At 43.0% G+C, this 24,010-nt stretch overlaps 1 protein-coding gene across 1 annotated transcript in view; it reads right to left on the bottom strand.

The window, feature by feature from the left end:
- LOC100136292 (SoxP1) overlaps positions 1-2,878 on the bottom strand; it is a 4,304-nt gene extending 1,426 nt beyond the window's left edge. The window contains 3 exon segments of the mRNA NM_001124546.1: positions 1-1,296; positions 1,588-1,817; positions 2,217-2,878. The exon segment at positions 1-1,296 is cut by the window's left edge and continues 1,426 nt beyond it. Of these exon segments, the coding sequence (NP_001118018.1) occupies positions 533-1,296; positions 1,588-1,817; positions 2,217-2,626 (1,404 nt within the window). The 5' untranslated portion in view covers positions 2,627-2,878 and the 3' untranslated portion in view covers positions 1-532.
- Between the last annotated feature and the right edge of the window lie 21,132 nt (positions 2,879-24,010).

The raw sequence follows: 24,010 nt of genomic DNA, 5'->3' as shown, positions 1-24,010 counted from the left end.
CACAACACAACAACATGTGCAGACCTGGGTCGTGTTCATTAGGCACCAAACAGAAGAAATAAGAAAAGCTCATTTTCCGTTGCAATATATCACATTTCCAATGTGTGCCCTCATGAACACAACCCTGAACTCGAAGAAGGTGTGGCTGTACTAGATGTGTGTGTGTGTGGGGGGTGGGGTCCGACTCCTCACAGAGGAATTTTGGCTCGCCTTTGATTTGATTTCTTTGTCAAAGTCAGTCTTTCTGTCTCTCCATGGGTAAGGTAAAACACAAAAAGGTTTGTATAAAATCAGCAGGCACTTCGATATTTTTTCTTCGATATGTTCAAATTGGCACGGGGATAGCCTAGCACCCTCCAATCCTCGTCCTCCAGTTCTCACATTTCCATGAGACCAGGGTTGTGTTCATTGGGCACCAAACAAACAAAAAGGGGAGGGACTACTTGGACTTGTCGAATAAGAAATGGTCATCTTCGTTGTCCGTTGCAAAACATATTGACGAACACGTCCCTGGTGAGTAATGAACAGTCACCTACGGTCTGGATAGGGTGGTGTACACCGGCTGGTCCCAGTTGGAGGTGGGGGGACTGTGGGTGGGGGGAATGGACAAACTGTTGAGGATGGGGCTCCCGTGGTACGCCCTTCTGGAGGAGTGAAAGTAAGGGTACTGGTACAGGCTGGAAGGGTAGCCTGAGTAGGGGTTGTAATAGTTGGAACTCTGGAGGTCTGTATAGTCACACTGAGAACTGGAGAAGGAGGCTGCAGCTGTGGATGACGTCACGCAGGTCTGGGCTGTGTAGGAGTGGGAGTAATCTGAGTGGGAGGGGGAGCTGTGGGAGTGACTGTCGCCGCTGTAGTGGCTGGGGCTCAGCTGCTCCGTCTTGATGTGGGCCCGGTGCTGTGGGACCGCCTCGCTAGAAGTTGAGGAAGAGGCAGACATGGTGGCACTCTTGCGGCTCCAAACGGCACCGTTCGCTGTGGCGTGGCTGTATGATGTATACGAGATAGCACCAGATGCAGGGTTTGGTCCATGGTGGCCGTGGTGGTCCACGCCTGCGCCAGCGGTGGAGGCATGGCCGTTGAGCGGTAGATACTGGTCAAACTCATGCACGTCGAAGGCCTCCATGTTGCTGATGACGTCGGTGCTGAGCTCGGAGATGTCCACGTTGCTGAAGTCGATGTTCTGTCGGCCGCTGTCCAGCAGGCGCCGTCCCTCGTGCTTCATGTCCAGTTTGCCCCCGTGGTGCAGGTCTGTTTTGGGGGTGGTGGGGGGTGTGGGTGGACCGTGGGGTTGGCCTGGAGGATGGTGAAACAGAAACAAGTCAGATGTGTGAACACCACACTTGGGAATGGTCCAAGTGATCGAAATATAGTCAGTGAATTTAGAATTTAGAATGTCATGAAGCTTTGGGGACATTCTGTAAAATCTAAATATTATTAACAGTTACCGCACAATTAGCTCCTAAAAAACAACAGACATTGTAAAGTATTGACTGTCCTTAGCCATTTACACGTCATAAATCCAAATAGTTGACTACATAAGATGTTAATTGTGCTATTTTGACACATTCTTTCTCATCACCTCACCTGCGTGTTCAGGGTGGTGGTGTCCATCGGCTATGCCTGCCAACAATCCTGGTTCAGCCTTGTACATGTGATTCCCCAGCTCTGCACCAGAGTCGGAGTCACTCTGCCCAGGTTTCACACTTTTCCGACGCCGAGGCTGGTACTTGTAGTCGGGATGGTCTTTTTTGTGCTGCACCCGAAGTCTCTCCGCTTCCTCCACAAATGGCCGCTTCTCATTCTCTGAGAGTAAGCTATGGTAATAGTGTGAACATAACATGTAAATGAACTATTCAGTTGGTGCATTGTAATGGCCTAATTATAAAACCCATATATTTTTTAAGTAGGCCCATTTAAACAGGGAAGATAATTCTGGTCATTAGGCCCACAATTATCCAAAGTGTAAAAAACGTGCTTTCCTCCCTGTTTTTCTTTCTAAATTGTGCAAAAATGTGCATGTTTTCTATTGATAAACTGAATAGACTTCACAGAATAGTGACTGGAGTGATGACCTAATTCGTTTCTATTTAGTGACACATATCTTTAAAATCAGATTTAGACATTTTACTGTATAAAGTATACTTGTTTTTGTTTGATAGGCCTATGTAAATTATATTTTTTAGTTATAAATATTTCCACTTGGTCCTACTTACCGCCACAGCTTCCCCAAAGTCTTGCTCAGTTCCGCATTGTGCAGATGAGGGTATTGGTCCGCGAGCTTTCTGCGCGCCGCTTGCGCCCACACCATGAACGCGTTCATCGGTCTTTTGACATGGGGTTTATTTTTCAGCGAGCCATTTCCCCGAACTGGCATGGGGACGAGGGACCAGTCATATCCCTTGAGAACCTGCGACACCGCGTCACGTATGCAGGCTGGGAATCGGTCATCATCCTCGCCGTCCAGTTTCTTTCCTATACCAGCGAGGAGTGATCCATCTGATCCCGTTGGCGACGAGGGCGCATCCGAGTCGGAATCATCCTGCGACATGGAGCTCGTAGTCCCCGCCGGGCTACACGGTGGGTCGCTGATGGACTTGTCATGCTCTGCGGTCATTTTTAACATTTGATCAGCCTCAAAAGGATTATATCCGGTGTAAATTCTTTAGTGTTGTTTATTTATTTTTTTGTGTCTCCGACTTTTCAAGTGAAAATAATGAGCTAGAACAATTGCGCATTTTACGCACGCTGAACCATGGTAGGTAGACTCCTTCACAACATCAACAAAAACTCAGTTGTTTTCCGTTTCTGTGTTTGTTTGTTTTTCTTCGTCCTGTCCTGTCCTGTGCTGTCAGGGTGGTACAGTTCTGGACGCAGCAGTCTTCACAGTGAGTGCAGAGTTTGGGCGATAGAGGAACTTTACTTGGAGTTTGGAGCCCTCACTCCACCTTCTGCTTCTGATTGGTTGAGCCTTATCACCATTTTCGTTTCCGATTGGTTGGGGTTTTGAATGACAAGTCATTTGTAAAAAAATATATAATAATAAAATATATGTTTGTGTAATAATGTGTTCATGTTTTCCTTCTCACCCCAGCATGCACTCTCTCGTTTAGTGCGGATTAGCCTACCTATTTCGCAATCGCAAATAATGAGTGAACCGTTGTTTAATGCATGGAAAACACCTCCAATGTTGACTAAACTTTATCACAAAACATGAGTGTCAGAAAAAAACGATTTCCAATCTTACGTCCAGTAGTGTATTTACACATCAAGGAATTGAAGTTATGTATAAAGCATCGTTCTAGAATAGTCCTCCATAAACGTACTGATATGTTTTGGTATGTAAAATATTTTGGGAAAACTTGGGAGACATTCTTTACTTTTGTTCCATACTTTCTAGACTATTTCACTATTAAGTTGCATTGCATTATTCACAAATAATATGCTTTATTTCAATATCCTTATGTTAGGTAGCCTAGTAAATATGCATTTATCCTGGCCAAAAAAAATTACATATTTAAGCAATATTGTGATTTCAAAAAATATTTTACATAATCCTATGAACATATTATTTGTGATATTTCATTACCTTAGCAATTTGATTCCTAGTGGTCACGTAGATGATACCGAATCATATAAAACAATCTTAATGTCCTCAGTGCTCTTCTAAGTTTAAAACACTCATAAACAGATGTGTTGTATTTATTGTTTAAGATTTCATCAAAAAACATGCTGACGCTTTTGAAAGAATTGCGTTTAAATCCTAGATAAATAATGGTAAATATGAGTTTTAAAACATCCAATGACAAAGAGAATATTTATGTCATGTTGACAAGGGGGAATTTTAATTTAAACCATTGCATAGAACACGTTTTGATATGAAATACAAGTTTCTAGGTATTACAAATACGTAATAATATTTATCCACTTGGATTAAAGCATCACATTAACTCTCTATTCTGCACAGCCACTTCATTGTTGGAGATGAAAGTTATTCGTTTCCCGTCCTTGCGGACATTTTGACAGGGTTTTTATCCGTAGGCTAAGTTTTGTTTGGACAAAATAGACCCCGACAATCGAAATTCATTCACATGGGATAAGACTATCAGGCGAAAATATTGTAAAGAGGTAGGAAATAAAAATGTCCAGGTAAAACAAATATTTCGTTGATTTCATTCGAATGGCAACATATTTGTAATGTTATCAATTGGTCAGATATTTGTTAAAAGTTGTGGTCGGACGCTGGAATAACAATTAAAATTGGCTTCACGATAGCTTGTACATTATTTAAAAATCCAAATAAAATATAAACTTTTTGAACGCGCAGGGAATTGACTATTCTGGGTCCCATTCTAAAAGCTATTGAGACAAACCCGTATTAATGACAGGTATGAGAACATAACCAACTCTACACAGTCGGTTCAGCGCGGTGTCCAGTGTCGTCAGTGGTGCTCTGGCTTGTATTTCTCTAACTGCTGCGCTCTCTTGCCCATCAGACGCCGTCGGCCAATTAGGATTCGCCAGTGGCACGGTACCACCGCAAGTCAGCGCATGATATATTCCCACTTTGTGCCAGGGCAATGGAATTCAATCTGAAAATGTGAAGTACAAATGAAAAGTCATTGTGAATTGAATACATTACGGTTACATATGCCTACTAAGACACATGTTTTATTGTTGAAGGTCATTCTAATAAATAACTTGTGAGAGTTTAAATCAAATCCAAATGTATTTGTCACCTTAACGTGAAATGCTTACTCACAAGCCATTAACCAACAATGCAGTTCAAGAAATAGACTTAAGAAAATATTGACTAAATCAAATAAAAAGAAACACAGTAAAATAACAATAATGAGGCCAAATACAGGGGACACCTCTGGTCCTAGTTGCCTGTAACATTGCAGTCAGTCGTAAAGGTAACACAGAGACAGCACTGTTCTGAGCTTGCCAGGTTGCAAAATAAGTCAGATTCCTATGGTGAACTTAAAAGTATTGGGGGAAAAACGTTTTGAAAAGACTAAATGAAAACTTAGTCCACATGGCAATAAAAAATTAGAATACACATACATTTAAACAATTAAATGTTCAACATGTGTCAGTTCAACAGCCACATAACCAGGGTGCTAATTTCATTTACACTCTCATCTCAGTTTTAGTTGCCTATGATAAGACTCATATATCCCTGTGAGGGCCAGGGTTCAGCCTGCATTTGAATTCAACACTATTAACCACCCATGTAAAGAATCCTCTTAATGTATCAAAACATAGGCCTCTGTTAGCTTTAGATAACACAGCCACATCACTTACACACTGTCAGTTCAGGGACACGTAGGCTACTGTAAAAGCTCTTTGTTAACATTATGATAGTAGTGACTATAACTGCAGCCTGGTTTCACAGATGAACGAGGAAGTCCATCTCCCAAAGACAGATGTCTGTTTGTTATCCACGAGGAAAAAAAACACATCTCACTACAAATGAAAATATGAACAGGCCTCTGTATGATATTGAAGGCTAGAGAGAACGAGCAGAGGAGATAAGATGAGAGATTGAATCACTGCCTTTGTTAGTGGCTTTGTGTGTCTCTGTTCCCATCTACAGCTTCCATCACCGCTCTTTCCATTGAAAAGACAAGGTATGTTTCAGTTGGCCGGCAGTTTGTTTTATTCAATGCTCACTGTAGGTGCTTAGGGAACAGCTAGGCTAGGGGAATGGGAAGCCACCCTTTGGATATCTACGAATGGAATGGACAGACAGTCGAATGGGAATTGGATGGGATGGGAGAGGTCTTTAACAATGTGGAAGATGTTGTTGCTGTTGTTCTTCAATGCAGAATTGGATATAAAAAATGGGATGTAAAATATTGGAAATATCACAATCATCACTGTCTTCTATACTCTATTTGGAGGTAAGAAGAATGGGCTTGTAGATTACGTCTCGGGGGATCTTTATGGGCTAACAAGATGAGAGTGAGGGAGTCCGAAAAAAAGGGTTGGCCTTTTTTTTAAAAAGTGTGAATGAAAATGTTTTAATACTTTGTTAGTAAAATGACTGTTGGCCATCTGCTCCCTCGGCACTGATACGAATCTCTCTGTGTACTGTGTTTTCATTTCAACTAGAAACTAGAATTTGCTTAACACCAGTTAAAAGGCGTAAGCTCCATCTGCTAGTATTTTCCTATTTCACACCACACAAATGATGTCATCAAATTCCAGAGGGTTTTGTCATTCTTGGAGAAATTCTTTACGTCTGGAAGTTGCTTTTTATACGTTTGTGGTGCTCCATGAAAGACGACTGGAGAGAGGTAGACAGAACTGAGGGGTTTCTGTCATACACAGAGCTAGTTTAAACATGCCTCACACACACACACACACACACACACACACACACACACACACACACACACACACACACACACACACACACACACACACACACACACACACACACACACACACACTCTCTCACACACACACACACACACACACACACACACACACACACACACACACACACTCTCACACACACACACACACACACACACACACACACACACACACACACACACACACACACACACACACACACACACACACACACACACACACACACACACACACACACACACACACACACATACACACATACACACACACACACACACACACACACACACACACACACCTATATGTTTTGGGGACATGTGGGGCCACCACAGTAAGACAATACCCTCTGCAGCATATCATGGAGTTCTGTGAATGACTGAATGAATAAGAAGCATTGCGATATTCATTCTCAATGGATTCTCATGGGTCCCTGTGACCCTGCAATTGCATACGATTGGATTATTTTGAATTTTGAAGTATAATCAGATGAGTGTAATCAAACTGCCCTAAAGAAAATACAGACTTACTTTTAACAAACAAAACATTGTGAGCAATCTGTTCACCTCTGTTGAATACTGTAAATTGATTTGGGACATTTAGGATAAAATAGATTTTTAATTTGATATTGATGGTCTCTGATTGCACACTTTCTGACTGACTCGGCATAACAAGCTACATATCAGAGCAGGTATTCCAGAAGCCATGTACAGTACCTGTCAAAGGTATGGAGTGTGCAAATCTGTCACCAAGGCTACTTTGAACAATCTCAAATAAAAAATATGTTTAACACTTTTTTAGTTACTACATGATTCCATATGTGTTATTTTATAGTTTTGACATCTTCACTATTATTCTACAATGTAGAAAATTGTAAAAATAAAGAAAAACCCTTGAATGAGTAGGTGTGTCTAAACTTCTGACTGGTACTGTATCTGAGGAAGGGAAAGTAAAAGGCAGGACACAGAGGAAGATCCCAGGATGGCCAACGACAGTCTGCTTTCATTAAGAACAGTAGAGCACCCAAACAGAGTCGGCTCTGGTGGGTCACATTGTGTTGGGAGAAGGTTCAAAGACATGTTATTGATAATAATAAAAAGTTGTCTCTGTGCAGTGTTGATAAATGGAGGTAAAGGTCCAGGAGCCAGAGCATGTTAGTATAGCTGTATACTGACTAGAGTGGTTGAGGTAATGAGGTAATCCTGTTGTCCTGTGAGTATAGCTGTATACTGACTAGAGTGGTTGAGGTAACCCTGTTGTCCTGTAAGTATAGCTGTATACTGACTAGAGTGGTTGAGGTAATGAGGTAATTCTGTTGTCCTGTGAGTATAGCTGTATACTGACTAGAGTGGTTGAGGTAATCCTGTTGTCCTGTGAGTATAGCTGTATACTGACTAGAGTGGTTGAGGTAATGAGGTAATTATGTTGTCCTGTGAGTATAGCTGTATACTGACTAGAGTGGTTGAGGTAATCCTGTTGTCCTGTGAGTATAGCTGTATACTGACTAGAGTGGTTAAGGTACAGTAATCCTGTTGAATGTGGATAACACCCAGCCTACTGTTTGCGAAGTAGGGTGACGTTGCCCTTAGATGCCATTCTTGGGTCATTTTAGCATTTCCCCCACTAATGGTTAAGGTTATGATCGGGGAGGGGATGCTGATCCTAGATCTGTACCTGGGGGACATTTCTCTTCGGAGCAAGGGATGCCAGTAGGGCGAACAGAACAGAACATAGCCAAATGTCTTGCTCAGCAAAATTACTACAACTAAGAGACTTTAGACTTCCGCTCACACTCATAGTGAGGAAGTAAGTATCGACCACTCAGAGAGACAACAAGGAGGGCAGAACAGTAACATTGACTGACAGCTGGGTTGATACTCTGCCAAGCGGAGGGCGGGAGCGGGACTGGCCTGTGGTGGTTTCGTAGGGGTCTGGGGTCAGGAGAGGGAAACAGAGAAAGACAGGAGAGAATAGGGGAACAAAGGAGAAGAGGGAAGAGAGTAGAGGAAGGCGGTTAAAATGACTCCAGAGCTTGTCTTTCGCTGGCCCCTGTGTTGTTGTGGGGATTTGGGAGAGTTCTTGTGAGAGAGAGAGAGAGAGAGAGAGAGAGAGAGGGGGGGGGGGAGGAAGAGAAGTCAGAAAGGAATAGAGAGATGGAAAGGAAGAGGAGGGGGGAGACGTGCGTGAACCCTAAGTGTCCCGTGGAGGGAAGGAAGGTTTTAATGTTCTGCTTTTGGAGACATCTCAAAGGGTCTATGCTTTGGCGTTAATATTTTCACACTGAGACAGAATCTCATGCAGCACGGCTTCCTCTTCTGCTCTATCCCAACACTCCCAAGCTCTGGTCAGCCAATACCCCACGCCATGTCAATAATACTCTACCGCTCTTCTGCTCTATCCCAACACTCCCAAGCTCTGGTCAGCCAATACCCCACGCCATGTCAATAATACTCTACCGCTCTTCTGCTCTATCCCAACACTCCCAAGCTCTGGTCAGCCAATACCCCACGCCATGTCAATAATACTCTACCGCTCTTCTGCTCTATCCCAACACTCCCAAGCTCTGGTCAGCCAATACCCCACGCCATGTCAATAATACTCTACCGCTCTTCTGCTCTATCCCAACACTCCCAAGCTCTGGTCAGCCAATACCCCACGCCATGTCAATAATACTCTACCGCTCTTCTGCTCTATCCCAACACTCCCAAGCTCTGGTCAGCCAATACCCCACGCCATGTCAATAATACTCTACCGCTCTTCTGCTCTATCCCAACACTCCCAAGCTCTGGTCAGCCAATACCCCACGCCATGTCAATAATACTCTACCGCTCTTCTGCTCTATCCCAACACTCCCAAGCTCTGGTCAGCCAATACCCCACGCCATGTCAATGATACTCTACCGCTCTTCTGCTCTATCCCAACACTCCCAAGCTCTGGTCAGCCAATACCCCACGCCATGTCAATAATACTCTACCGCTCTTCTGCTCTATCCCAACACTCCCAAGCTCTAGTCAGCCAATACCCCACGCCATGTCAATAATACTCTACCGCTCTTCTGCTCTATCCCAACACTCCCAAGCTCTGGTCAGCCAATACCCCACGCCATGTCAATAATACTCTACCGCTCTTCTGCTCTATCCCAACACTCCCAAGCTCTGGTCAGCCAATACCCCACGCCATGTCAATAATACTCTACCGCTCTTCTGCTCTATCCCAACACTCCCAAGCTCTGGTCAGCCAATACCCCACGCCATGTCAATAATACTCTACCGCTAAAGTAATGCACATACAAAATTAAATTACAGAATCACCCACGGGAAAGCTATATCTTTTAGTCTGCCTCTGTTTCTAATACACTTAAAGCACGTCTCTCTGCTTGGAACAATTTATTTAAAGTAGATATATGAATTGGCACAGGCTTCCCGCTTGGCAGAACTATATATTATATGAACAATGCTGGCTGAGAAGTCATGTATAGGAGCCTTGACAGGACCATCAACAGGTGTGTTATGTTCCTTCTGTTTTCTTTTATACAACAGGGGTATTTAAGGAGGACTGCTGCTTTTTCTGATCGACATGATAGAACCCACCTGGTCCAAATCAGTCCCTGATGAGAGGGGAAGAATGGAAAAAAGTACTGGAACTGGCTTCGTGGTCCAGATTTTAATTTGAGGTTTATACAGGTTATTCAATATTTTACGAGAGAGACCTGTTCTGAAGATGAGAAAAGTGATTTGTGGAAATTAGACAGTAAAGTAACCAATACCCTATTACATAAAATAACCCCTAAACATGGGTCCCTCATTCAAAATGCAGAGGCAACGGTGAGGTTACAACCCTAAAACCCAGCATAAAAAGGGTGATGGTCAACCTCAGTGAATCTAAAAAGGTTTTCATTTCAGTTTCAGCTGTCTATGATGGTAAAACTTTACTTAAAACATTCAGGTTTAATGCATTGTTAGTTGTTATAAGCATGTAAGAGCATCTGCTAAATGACTCAAATGTAAATGTTCCCCCCCCCCCCTAAAAAATGTAAAATAACAATAATAATAATAATATGTAAATGCAATAAGCCCCTATTAAGTTTTACAAATCAACTTAATTATTTTATATCTTTATGTGGTCGTTTTTCAACCGCCTCTAAACGCCTAAAATACTTTTTACATTTTGTGGTCATTTTGCAAAAACAAGTTTTATTTATTCTTTTGGAATAGAAATGAACAATGTTCTGTTAGTCAGTGTTTCCCCTTGTTGGACCGACAGCGGTGGCGGGCTCTCTTAGTTTAACCACTTGGGGTCAACAACCCTGGAGCACTTTGAGTATCTTCACAGCTGTCTGTCTCCCACTCAGCTCCTCTCTCCTTGTGTTCATCTCCATGGAGCTCTAATGAAGCCAATATCTAAGGAAAGAAAATAAACTTAGTCTCATTAGGAAAACAAAGCCGTATTTTCATTCATCTTCCTAGGTCAAATTAATGTATAAAATGGTGGTGTTTTCTTAGGTCTTTATAGTGAGATATAAGTAAAATGTCAGTTTAGGCGCCATGTATAACTACAATGGGTAAATGTCACTATATTAACCCATTTTAATGTTGTTAAAGTATTTCTCAGACCCCCCCAATACCCCTCATCTCTCCTTCACATCACTGTATCTGTAGTAGTCCTCTGACACTGATCATGAGCAGCAGGCCCATGTCCTACAACCAGTAGTGAGCCAGAGACAGCAGCCTGTAGCCTCTCTCCTCCTCTCTTCTGCCCCAGTGATCACTTCCACCATCTTCTTCCACACCATCTCCCTCACTCCCTCCCTCTCTCTCCCTCACTCCCTCTCTCTCCCTCACTCCCTCTCTCTCCCTACTCCTGAACTCAGCTACTTGGGTGGGAAGTGTTCTGAGGCTGGCCATAGAATCACGGTTGTCTGGTGCAAATCACTAGCATCTCTGTATTTCTGGTGAATACTGTTTCTGGTGGCCTCGTCTGAGCAAGACTGGCCAATAGGGTAGGAGCCTTTCTCCTGTTTCTGTGACCTGGACAGAATGCTAGTGTGTCAAACGGCCTTACCCCCAATCCATCTCCTTAATACCTTGCATATGCCAAGCTGAGAGGCATTGGGTCACACTTATTGAGTCCTTGGTATGACTCGACCAGGGATCAACCAACCGACCTTCTAATCTCACAGTGGATACTAACCATAAACTCACTGAGTTGGTTAGTGTTGTTTGTAGCTACTCGGGTAGCGGTGGGTTCCAAGCTGACCATAACACAAGTGTCAAACTGCTGTGTCCAGTGGTCTTGTTGGTGGTCTGTGTGGTCCAGGGTCCAGTGGTCTTGTTGGTGGTCTGTGTGGTCCAGGGTCCAGTGGTCTTGTTGGTGGTCTGTGTGGTCCAGGGTCCAGTGGTCTTGTTGGTGGTCTGTGTGGTCCGGGGTCGTTGATGGAAGTTGATATAAGCCAGGATGATGTTTGTGCTCAGTTTGAGGTGAGGCATGCTGGCCCACTGCCTAATGCCCATGAGGGGCATTAGGGCATCTTCAAAATCTAAAAAAGCAACCACTCTCTACAGAGATATGTGAGTTGTGTTGTTGAAAGTGTTGGACTGTTGTACCATAGACACAAAGGACATTCAACATGTCACCCCCTCCTTTATGGCATCAATGTGATATGGTCAAGTTGAATGTAGATGATTTGCAGAGAGTGCTATATTGACATGCATCTCTGAAATCATTATTTATATTGTATTCTTGTTTCTATTGTTACATTAAAAAAAAAAAATTGTTGAGTTAATTTTCAAACCTTTTGAAACAATTTTTTAAATAAATACAAATCTGAAAGATATTGAAGCAAAAAAAGTGAAAGGTTATTTATTAGAAGAACATCCAACATGTCACCCCATTATTATTAGAATCAATTTGGTGACATCATTGCTATATGGTGAAATAGCATGTTGATGATTTCAACAGGGATTGACATATATATCTATTGGATAGTTTTCTCCATCGCGGTAGTATGTTCTGTAGTGTGACACCATGTAGTGTAGCTAGAGAATGACACGGTTCACAGAGAAAGTCTGTTCACACGTTACTGCTTTATCCAGTGTTCAGAGTACAGCCTGTTCACTCTGAGTCAGGCTTGAAGGGCTGAGCTATGGTGAGCTGTGGGGCTACCCAGCATTGGGCCAGTGACTCCCAGTCTGCCCTGTCCCTCACCAGGCCACCCTCACCCTAACCAGGCTAAAGCACGCACTCAACAGGCTCCACTCAGCTACAGTGCCCCCGGCACAGCTCTATCTCTCTCTTCCCAGCCCAGGCCAGGACCACATCAAAGGCAGAGGGAGCACGTCTCTCTTCACACTCACTCCTATTCACATCGACACACACACAAACACACGAACACACACACATATATAACTTCGCCTGTTGAAAGTTTTTGAAATACTTAATTTACAAAAAATCCATACAGAAAACTTGGTGAATGAACAAAGAGATAAGGTGTGCTATTGCCATTGACAACTTCCCTAGCTTAGCCTGCTGTGTCCTACTGTTAGCCCAGCAGTTAGATGTGACTCAGCCAGGTTCTCACATACATGAAGGTAAATCCTCTATGACGGATGTTTCATTCCCCGTCCTGTCCTCCCCTACTGTTGAGTTAATGGTGGATATTTTCACTCTTGGGCCGTGGGACAAATCTATTTTCCAGGTTGACCACTATTTAGTCAGGTCACCATCGAGGGGGGGGGGTTCCATTCCTATTGGCATTGGCTGGTTCCAATCAGAGCTGGCCCCAGTCCCTAACAGCTGCTGTGCATTAGCTCCTCCCATTGACCCATGACCCTTCGCTCCCCTAAATTAGTTCTATTAAAACATGGTAATGAGGGGTTTACTCGTCCAATTTCAGGTTTTATTCAGATCTATTAGTGGGCTTGGGGAGATGGTGTGTGTGTGTGTGTGTGTGTGTGTGTGTGTGTGTGTGTGTGTGTGTGTGTGTGTGCATGTGTGAAGGGGGAGGGAAGTGATGTAGGAGGAGGGTAGGGTGTTTTAAAACTGAAGGAAACAATTAGTACAAACAGTATGAGCCAGACTCTTCGGTAAATGTCAGTATTTGGTGAGGAAAAGTACATCCAGATGATTTTGTGTTTCGTTCCACCTTGACACGTTACCGTCTTGTTCGTCAGGGCTAATACCTAGAGGTGGTTGTGCACCTTCGTTCTTATACGTTGATCCTTACTGGGGATAGGTTGGGATTCAGGAATAGAGAGGCCTTATGATAGCCAGAGTGACAAGATGGTAGACATGGCAATGCTGAAATTATCATTTTAAATCTCTTTAAATGTTTGTTATTGTTCTGTTCTGCAGCTATTGGGCGATTCTGGACATCTTTGCTCCACCATAAGTTAAAGGCAACATATTACACAAAAAAGACACACACACACACACACACACACACACACACACACACACACACACACACACACACACACACACACACACACACACACACACACACACACACACACACACACACACTGCATAATGGTTTTACCTGTTGACACAATAATTCCTTTCAGAGTGTTTCAAGTGTCTTGATAAAAGGGATACGCAGGCAAAGTATTTAGTTCTAGAGCCATATCACTGTGGTTTGTGATTCCATGAGCAGACAAAGTAGCTGTTCCTGGTTTCTTTTCCACAGTGACAGGATAAGTGGTCAGATGCACGGGGAACGTTTTGGGGAACTTTGTTCCCATCCTGTATCTAGTCCCAGCCACAGACAGGGGGAACAGTGTATGTTCTTTTTTTTGTCTCTGCCGTAACCCTCTCCTCCCTCTCCTCCGTCTCTCCTCTCCTCCCTCTCTCTTCTCCTCCCTCCCTCTCCTCCCTCTCTCCTCTCCTCCCTCTCTCTTCTCCTCCCTTTGTATCCATATACATATGGTCTGGATAAAACTTGTGGTGTGCTTCAGTCTTCCAGATTGTCTGCTTTTTTGATCCCAGATTCTCATAAATCATCTTTGTAATTTGCCAGTGAATTAGATGGCGCGGGACATCTAGCAGTTTGGAGGGGCGGTGGAATGTGAAGAGGGGTGGAGGGGGATAACAGAACAGAGAAGCGCCCCTTGGCTTTACGGGAAATGGGAGGCCTTTCCGCTATAGCGAGACCACGATGGCTTGTCGTCTGGCTCGGGGGACTTTGCCTTGCAGCGTTAAGAGCGGTTGGCTCCTCTGCTCTGAGATACCTCTCTGGTGAATTGTTTTTACTTAGGAATAATTAAACCAACTCCCACTGGAACATACTGTGAGCTATGAGCCCCTCTGCTTCTCAATACGCAGACGACAAGAGAACGGTGCACAGTAACGCATGCTTTCATGGATGCACACACACACACACGCGCGCACACACACACACACGCGCACACACACACACACACGCGCACACACACACACACACGCGCGCGCACACACACACACACACACACACACACACACACACACACACACACACACACACACACACACACACACACACACACACAGACAGACAGACAGACAGACAGACAGACAGACAGACAGACAGACAGACAGACAGACAGACAGACAGACAGACAGACAGACAGACAGACAGACAGACAGACAGACAGACAGACAGACAGACAGACAGACAGACAGACAGACACTAAAACAACCCTGGCCTGAGAGATCATCGAAGGAGCTCATAATCTTGTTAGTCACCAACCAAACGTCCTTCTCCTCTTCTTTATGAGTAACAGACACGCCATCCCACATCTAATAGGGTTGTCATGCTCAAAAACACGTTGGTGCACCTGGCACTAACCTGATTAAAGCCCAACATATTCCTGCTGGCTCAGAGAATCCACCTTTGATAAATCCACATTTGGGTTTACCAAATAAAGTGAAAAAGTCATATGGGTTGATTTTCTCTGAAAATCATTTGAATGTGAATCGCATGTCTTAAACATTGATGACATGTGCAATTGAATGAAACTATTCAGATGTTAAATCAATTCAATTCGTGTTCTGTCCATGTCAATGGTTCTAAATGTATGTACAATTGAATAAATCCTTCATATTAAATGAAAGGAGCTGAGGAAGCAGCAGAAATAGCTTTAGCCACATGCACATACAGTACAGTCACGCCCTGTCCGTAGAGAGCTTTATATGTCTCTATTTCTGGTTTGGTCAGGGTGGGATTTGTGTGGGAATTCTATGTTAATGTTTCTATGTTTTCTATTTCTTTGTGTTTGGCCAGGTACGGTTCTCAATCAGGGACAGCTGTCTATCGTTGTCTCTGATTGGGAAACATACTTAGGTAGCTTTTTTTTCCCCCTCCTTCTGTGTGGGATCTTGTTCCTCGTTTGTGACCAGGTAGTTAGCAGTACGAAGCTGGTCGGTCATTGTTTTCGTTGTTGTTTTGTCTAAAAGTTTCACTTCAACAATAAATATTTTGTGGAACTCAAGGAACGCTGCGCCTTGGTCTCATCCTTCTGACGACAGTCGTTACAAGTACAGTCTGTTTTCTTCAGATCTTCATGCATCAGCACTTCATAAACTCCATGTACACCCATCAATATCAGCACTTCATGAACTCCATGTACACCCATCAATATCAGCACTTCATAAACTCCATGTACACCCATCAATATCAGCACTTCATAAACTCCATGTACACCCATCAATATCAGCACTTCATAAACTCCATGTGCACCCATCAATATCAGCACTTCATAAACTCCATGTACACCCATCAATATCAGCACTTCATAACCTCCATGTACACCCATCAATATCAGCACTTCATAAACTCCATGTACACCCATCAATATCAGCACTTCATAAACTCCATGTACACCCATCAATATCAGCACTTCATAACCTCCATGTACACCCATCAATATCAGCACTTCATAAACTCCATGTACACCCATCAATATCAGCACTTCATAAACTCCATGTACACCCATCAATATCAGCACTTCATAACCTCCATGTACACCCATCAATATCAGCACTTCATAAACTCCATGTACACCCATCAATATCAGCACTTCATAAACTCCATGTACACCCATCAATATCAGCACTTCATAAACTCCATGTACACCCATCAATATCAGCACTTCATAAACTCCATGTACACCCATCAATATCAGCACTTCATAAACTCCATGTACACCCATCAATATCAGCACTTCATAAACTCCATGTACACCCATCAATATCAGCACTTCATAAACTCCATGTACACCCATCAATATCAGCACTTCATAAACTCCATGTTCACCCATCAATATCAGCACTTCATAAACTCCATGTACACCCATCAATATCAGCACTTCATAAACTCCATGTACACCCATCAATATCAGCACTTCATAACCTCCATGTACACCCATCAATATCAGCACTTCATAACCTCCATGTACACCCATCAATATCAGCACTTCATAACCTCCATGTACACCCATCAATATCAGCACTTCATAAACTCCATGTACACCCATCAATATCAGCACTTCATAAACTCCATGTACACCCATCAATATCAGCACTTCATAAACTCCATGTACACCCATCAATATCAGCACTTCATAACCTCCATGTACACCCATCAATATCAGCACTTCATAAACTCCATGTACACCCATAAATATCAGCACTTCATAACCTCCATGTACACCCATCAATATCAGCACTTCATAACCTCCATGTACACCCATCAATATCAGCACTTCATAAACTCCATGTACACCCATCAATATCAGCACTTCATAAACTCCATGTACACCCATCAATATCAGCACTTCATAAACTCTATGTACACCCATCAATATCAGCACTTCATAAACTCCATGTTCACCCATCAATATCAGCACTTCATAAACTCCATGTACACCCATCAATATCAGCACTTCATAAACTCCATGTACACCCATCAATATCAGCACTTCATGAACTCCATGTACACCCATCAATATCAGCACTTCATAAACTCCATGTACACCCATCAATATCAGCACTTCATAAACTCCATGTACACCCATCAATATCAGCACTTCATAAACTCCATGTGCACCCATCAATATCAGCACTTCATAAACTCCATGTACACCCATCAATATCAGCACTTCATAACCTCCATGTACACCCATCAATATCAGCACTTCATAAACTCCATGTACACCCATCAATATCAGCACTTCATAAACTCCATGTACACCCATCAATATCAGCACTTCATAACCTCCATGTACACCCATCAATATCAGCACTTCATAAACTCCATGTACACCCATCAATATCAGCACTTCATAAACTCCATGTACACCCATCAATATCAGCACTTCATAACCTCCATGTACACCCATCAATATCAGCACTTCATAAACTCCATGTACACCCATCAATATCAGCACTTCATAAACTCCATGTACACCCATCAATATCAGCACTTCATAAACTCCATGTACACCCATCAATATCAGCACTTCATAAACTCCATGTACACCCATCAATATCAGCACTTCATAAACTCCATGTTCACCCATCAATATCAGCACTTCATAAACTCCATGTACACCCATCAATATCAGCACTTCATAAACTCCATGTACACCCATCAATATCAGCACTTCATAACCTCCATGTACACCCATCAATATCAGCACTTCATAACCTCCATGTACACCCATCAATATCAGCACTTCATAACCTCCATGTACACCCATCAATATCAGCACTTCATAAACTCCATGTACACCCATCAATATCAGCACTTCATAAACTCCATGTACACCCATCAATATCAGCACTTCATAAACTCCATGTACACCCATCAATATCAGCACTTCATAACCTCCATGTACACCCATCAATATCAGCACTTCATAAACTCCATGTACACCCATAAATATCAGCACTTCATAACCTCCATGTACACCCATCAATATCAGCACTTCATAACCTCCATGTACACCCATCAATATCAGCACTTCATAAACTCCATGTACACCCATCAATATCAGCACTTCATAAACTCCATGTACACCCATCAATATCAGCACTTCATAAACTCTATGTACACCCATCAATATCAGCACTTCATAAACTCCATGTTCACCCATCAATATCAGCACTTCATAAACTCCATGTACACCCATCAATATCAGCACTTCATAAACTCCATGTACACCCATCAATATCAGCACTTCATAAACTCCATGTACACCCATCAATATCAGCACTTCATAAACTCCATGTACACCCATCAATATCAGCATGACCAGCGTGATGGAAAACAACGCTACAATATGTTCCAGAGATTAACACTGTACACACATGCAGTGATTCCCAAAGCCTCAGATGTTCTTCCAAGGACCCAAATTCAATCAGGTGTTCGAGATGTCATCAACGTCAGGAATGCAGTCTTCACTCTCTCTCGCTCTCTCTGCTCCCCCTCTCTTTCGCTGTCTCTATCTCTTTCTTGCTCTCTCTCTGTCTCTCTCTGTCTCTCTGTCTCTCTCTGTCTGTCTCTCTCTGTCTCTCTCTCTCTCTGCCCCCCCTCTCTTTCTCTCTCTCTGTTTCTTGCTCTCTTTCACTGTCTCTCTCTGCCCCCCCCTCTCTTTCTCTCTCTGTTTCTTGCTCTCTCGCTCTCCCTCCCTCTCATTCTCTTTCTCTCTCTTTCTTCTGCTCTCATCTACCTCTCCTTTTCCCCATCACTCTAATTGTAAGTGTAGTAATTTGAAGCCAGCTGGTGAGTACATATAGCCAACAGTAGAGGAATGTGCCCTTTTCTGTGGGTTTCTGTGATTTGTCAATTTGCAACTGTTTATTGGTCAATAAAGCACTGGCTGGGGGTCGGACAGTGAATGAGGAACATAGGATTATGAAGGGTGGGGTTCTGGGAGTAATTACAAGGATTTCTTATTGGTTAATGAGGACAGATGATAGCTGTGATTTGCTTTAGGAGCGACCCCCAGTACGTCATAAAGGACGAACATCTTGACCGGTTGGCTTGTAACACAGTACATGCAATGGCCTCTGTCTGGCTATGTAAAGATATTGTTGATGAATGTATAGGTAATAAGGCATTGGAAATATTGGTAATTTACTGTAGAGAAGCTTGCCTGTTACAGGTCCAGACTACACGCTTTCACCTTCACATACCCAAGCTGATAAACCCTATTCATCCTTGGTGAAGCTAGAGGGCGAGTGTTGCTTTAGAGAGAGAGTGTAGATTGTAGAGAGTCCTCACTCACAAAATTTAGTTTAATTTAAAGTGAATCATTCATTTTGTAGCCTGTTCATTCAAGAGGCACCAAGTGTAGAGCAACAATGTAGGCTGTTAAATCATCTGTGTGTCAGCTGTTAAATCATCTGTGTGTCAGCTGTTAGATCATCTGTGTGTCAGCTATTAAATCATCTGTGTGTCAGCTATGAAATCATCTGTGTGTCAGCTGTTAAATCATCTGTGTGTCAGCTGTTAGATCATCTGTGTGTCAGCTGTTAGATCATCTGTGTGTCAGCTATTAAATCATCTGTGTGTCAGCTATGAAATCATCTGTGTGTCAGCTGTTAGATCATCTGTGTGTCAGCTATGAAATCATCTGTGTGTCAGCTGTTAGATCATCTGTGTGTCAGCTATTAAATCATCTGTGTGTCAGCTGTTAGATCATCTGTGTGTCAGCTATTAAATCATCTGTGTGTCAGCTATGAAATCATCTGTGTGTCAGCTATTAAATCGTCTGTGTGTCAGCTATTAAATCATCTGTGTGTCAGCTATTAAATCATCTGTGTGTCAGCTATGAAATTATCTGTGTGTCAGCTATTAAATCGTCTGTGTGTCAGCTGTTAGATCATCTGTGTGTCAGCTATTAGATCGTCTGTGTGTCAGCTGTTAGATCATCTGTGTGTCAGCTATTAGATCATCTGTGTGTCAGCTATGAAATCATCTGTGTGTCAGCTATGAAATCATCTGTGTGTCAGCTGTTAGATCATCTGTGTGTCAGCTATGAAATCATCTGTGTGTCAGCTGTTAGATCATCTGTGTGTCAGCTATGAAATCATCTGTGTGTCAGCTATTAGATCATCTGTGTGTCAGCTATGAAATCATCTGTGTGTCAGCTGTTAGATCATCTGTGTGTCAGCTGTTAGATCATCTGTGTGTCAGCTATGAAATCATCTGTGTGTCAGCTATGAAATCATCTGTGTGTCAGCTATTAGATCATCTGTGTGTCAGCTATGAAATCATCTGTGTGTCAGCTATTAAATCATCTGTGTGTCAGCTATTAAATCATCTGTGTGTCAGCTATTAGATCATCTGTGTGTCAGCTATGAAATCATCTGTGTGTCAGCTGTTAGATCATCTGTGTGTCAGCTATGAAATCATCTGTGTGTCAGCTATTAGATCATCTGTGTGTCAGCTGTTAGATCATCTGTGTGTCAGCTATGAAATCATCTGTGTGTCAGCTATTCGATCATCTGTGTGTCAGCTGTTAGATCATCTGTGTCAGCTGTCAGAACATCTGTGTGTCAGCTGTTAGATCATCTGTGTGTCAGTTGTTAAATCATCTATGTGCCAGCTGTTAAATCATCTGTGTCAGCTGTTAGATCGTATGTGTGTCAGCTGTTAGATCATCTGTGTGTCAGCTGTTAAATCATCTGTGTGTCAGCTGTTAGATCATCTATGTGTCAGCTGTTAGATCGTCTGTGTTTCAGCTGTTAAATCGTCTGTGTGTCAGCTGTTAGATCATCTGTGTGTCAGCTGTTAAATCATCTGTGTGTCAGCTGTTAAATCGTCTGTGTGTCAGCTGTTAGATCATCTGTGTGTCAGCTGTTAGATCATCTGTGTGTCAGCTGTTAGATCGTCTGTGTGTCAGCTGTTAGATCATCTGTGTGTCAGCTGTTAGATCATCTGTGTGTCAGCTGTTAGATCATCTGTGTGTCAGCTGTTAGATCATCTGTGTGTCAGCTGTTACATCATCTGTGTGTCAGCTTTAGATCATCTGTGTGTCAGCTGTTAGATCATCTGTGTGTCAGCTGTTAGATCATCTGTGTTTCAGCTGTTAGATCGTCTGTGTGTCAGCTGTTAGATCATCTGTGTCAGCTGTTAGATCATCTGTGTGTCAGCTGTTAGATCATCTGTGTGTCAGCTGTTAGATCATCTGTGTGTCAGCTGTTAGATCATCTATGTGTCAGCTGTTAAATCATCTCTGTGTCAGCTGTTAAATCGTCTGTGTGTCAGCTGTTAGATCATCTGTGTGTCAGCTGTTAGATCATCTGTGTGTCAGCTGTTAGATCATCTGTGTGTCAGCTGTTAGATCATCTGTGTGTCAGCTGTTAGATCATCTGTGTGTCAGCTGTTATATCATCTGTGTGTCAGGTGTTAGATCATCTGTGTGTCAGCTGTTAGATCATCTGTGTGTCAGCTGTTAGATCATCTGTGTGTCAGCTGTTAGATCATCTGTGTCAGCTGTTAGATCATCTGTGTCAGCTGTTAGATCATCTGTGTGTCAGCTGTTAGATCATCTATGTGTCAGCTGCTAGATCGTCTGTGTTTCAGCTGTTAAATCGTCTGTGTGTCAGCTGTTAGATTATCTGTGTGTCAGCTGTTAGATCATCTGTGTTTCAGCTGTTAAATCGTCTGTGTGTCAGCTGTTAGATCATCTGTGTGTCAGCTGTTAGATCATCTGTGTGTCAGCTGTTAGATCATCTATGTGTCAGCTGTTAAATCATCTCTGTGTCAGCTGTTAAATCGTCTGTGTGTCAGCTGTTAGATCATCTGTGTGTCAGCTGTTAGATCATCTGTGTGTCAGCTGTTAGATCATCTGTGTGTCAGCTGTTAGATCATCTGTGTGTCAGCTGTTAGATCATCTGTGTGTCAGCTGTTATATCATCTGTGTGTCAGCTGTTAGATCATCTGTGTGTCAGCTGTTAGATCATCTGTGTGTCAGCTGTTAGATCATCTGTGTGTCAGCTGTTAGATCATCTGTGTCAGCTGTTAGATCATCTGTGTCAGCTGTTAGATCATCTGTGTGTCAGCTGTTAGATCATCTATGTGTCAGCTGCTAGATCGTCTGTGTTTCAGCTGTTAAATCGTCTGTGTGTCAGCTGTTAGATTATCTGTGTGTCAGCTGTTAGATCATCTGTGTTTCAGCTGTTAAATCGTCTGTGTGTCAGCTGTTAGATCATCTGTGTGTCAGCTGTGTGCCCATCATATCAGGAGGGGCCACCAGGGATTGAGTGTTGCTTTAACTTTACGTCCAACATTTTATATTAAACCAACATGTTTCTGTTCAGGTTTCAATTGGTTTTTGATAGGTGACAGTCTGTTTTGGAGGGCTGCATTTCAGACCTGTCTATCACCAGTTATCCTGGGGCAGGGAAAGGAGGAGGGGTGTGGTTCCGGTTTCATCTGGATGGAGCTAGTAGGGGTTTTCCTAACAGCTACTTCACTATTTCAAACTGCTGCTAGACTCACTAGTCCTCATATCACATGCCAAACACAGGAGTGGAAAAAGCAACAGGTGTTTGTGTGTGTTGAATTAGTTAGTTGTGTGTCCTGTGTCCTGAATTAGTCAGTTGTGTGTCCTGCGAGTTCTTTCATCTTTTTTTACAGTTTTGTGTTCAGTCTCACGCTTGCATGGTCCCTTTATTCATAATGTTTGTAGGTCCTTTAATATGAAGTGAAGCTAAACCTTCATATGGACTCCAGCTCTGCTGGTTATGTGTGTTACCTATAGCAAGGAAACCGTGTGTGTGTGTGCGTGTTCATGTGTGAGTGCATACGACACGCTTGTGTGGGGGCAATACACCGCTACAGGTCACATGGCGTGGGAGAGAGGGGTCACAGAGGTCACTTCCTGCTCCTTGTTAAAGAGGTGCATACAGGGAAATAAGGGGACAAAGCAGAAACATGAAGGACTGGTGTAGTACAAGGACATAAAGACTCTTTTCACTGGACCACAACGTCTGATCTTCTCATTCTCTCACAGGAATGAGCTTTCTTCCCAGCCATTCCCAGTTCTATAGTTGTCATGGTGCCAAGTGGCAGCCTAGGCAGAGAGCTCAAGTAAGTTCTGTACGTATTTTATCATTGTTTTTATGTAAATATTTGTACTCACTTTTGTTTTTCAATAGCTAAATGAGTGAGGAACAAGTCTTGAATTGGACTCCTGTCCATCAATTGATGAAAATCAGCATTGTCAACAAGCTAGCTAATGCTAGCTAGCAGGTGTGTGTTTTCATTTAAACTATACCTACTGACTTTGGGTTGTTTTCCCACCAACAGTAACCCAAGAGGAAGCTCTGTATGTAGAGTTGGCAGTGGGCCAGGGGTTTCATTGCTCAGGAGGATACTTCTGAAGTAAGGACTGAGTGAGCTGAACTCTTTGGGGAGCAAACTTCACCACAGAGTCTGAATACAGAGAAGACGGCAGAGAGGCTTGGATGACATGAAGCTGCCTGCCTGCCCTTGGACATGCTGACCTGACCACCACCACCTCCGACCACCAGCTCTGCTGACCATCTAGCTCTGAGCTTCCAGATCCTCTCATGACCACGGCTGCCCATCTGGAAGCTTCAAGAAGTACTCAGACAGACTTGATCTAGCTGATCTAGCTGCTAT

Source organism: Oncorhynchus mykiss, chromosome 13, assembly GCF_057628025.1.
Source record: "Oncorhynchus mykiss isolate SJ-2025 chromosome 13, ASM5762802v1, whole genome shotgun sequence".
NCBI lineage: Eukaryota > Metazoa > Chordata > Actinopteri > Salmoniformes > Salmonidae > Oncorhynchus > Oncorhynchus mykiss.
This window is presented reverse-complemented; position numbering and strand designations above follow the sequence as displayed.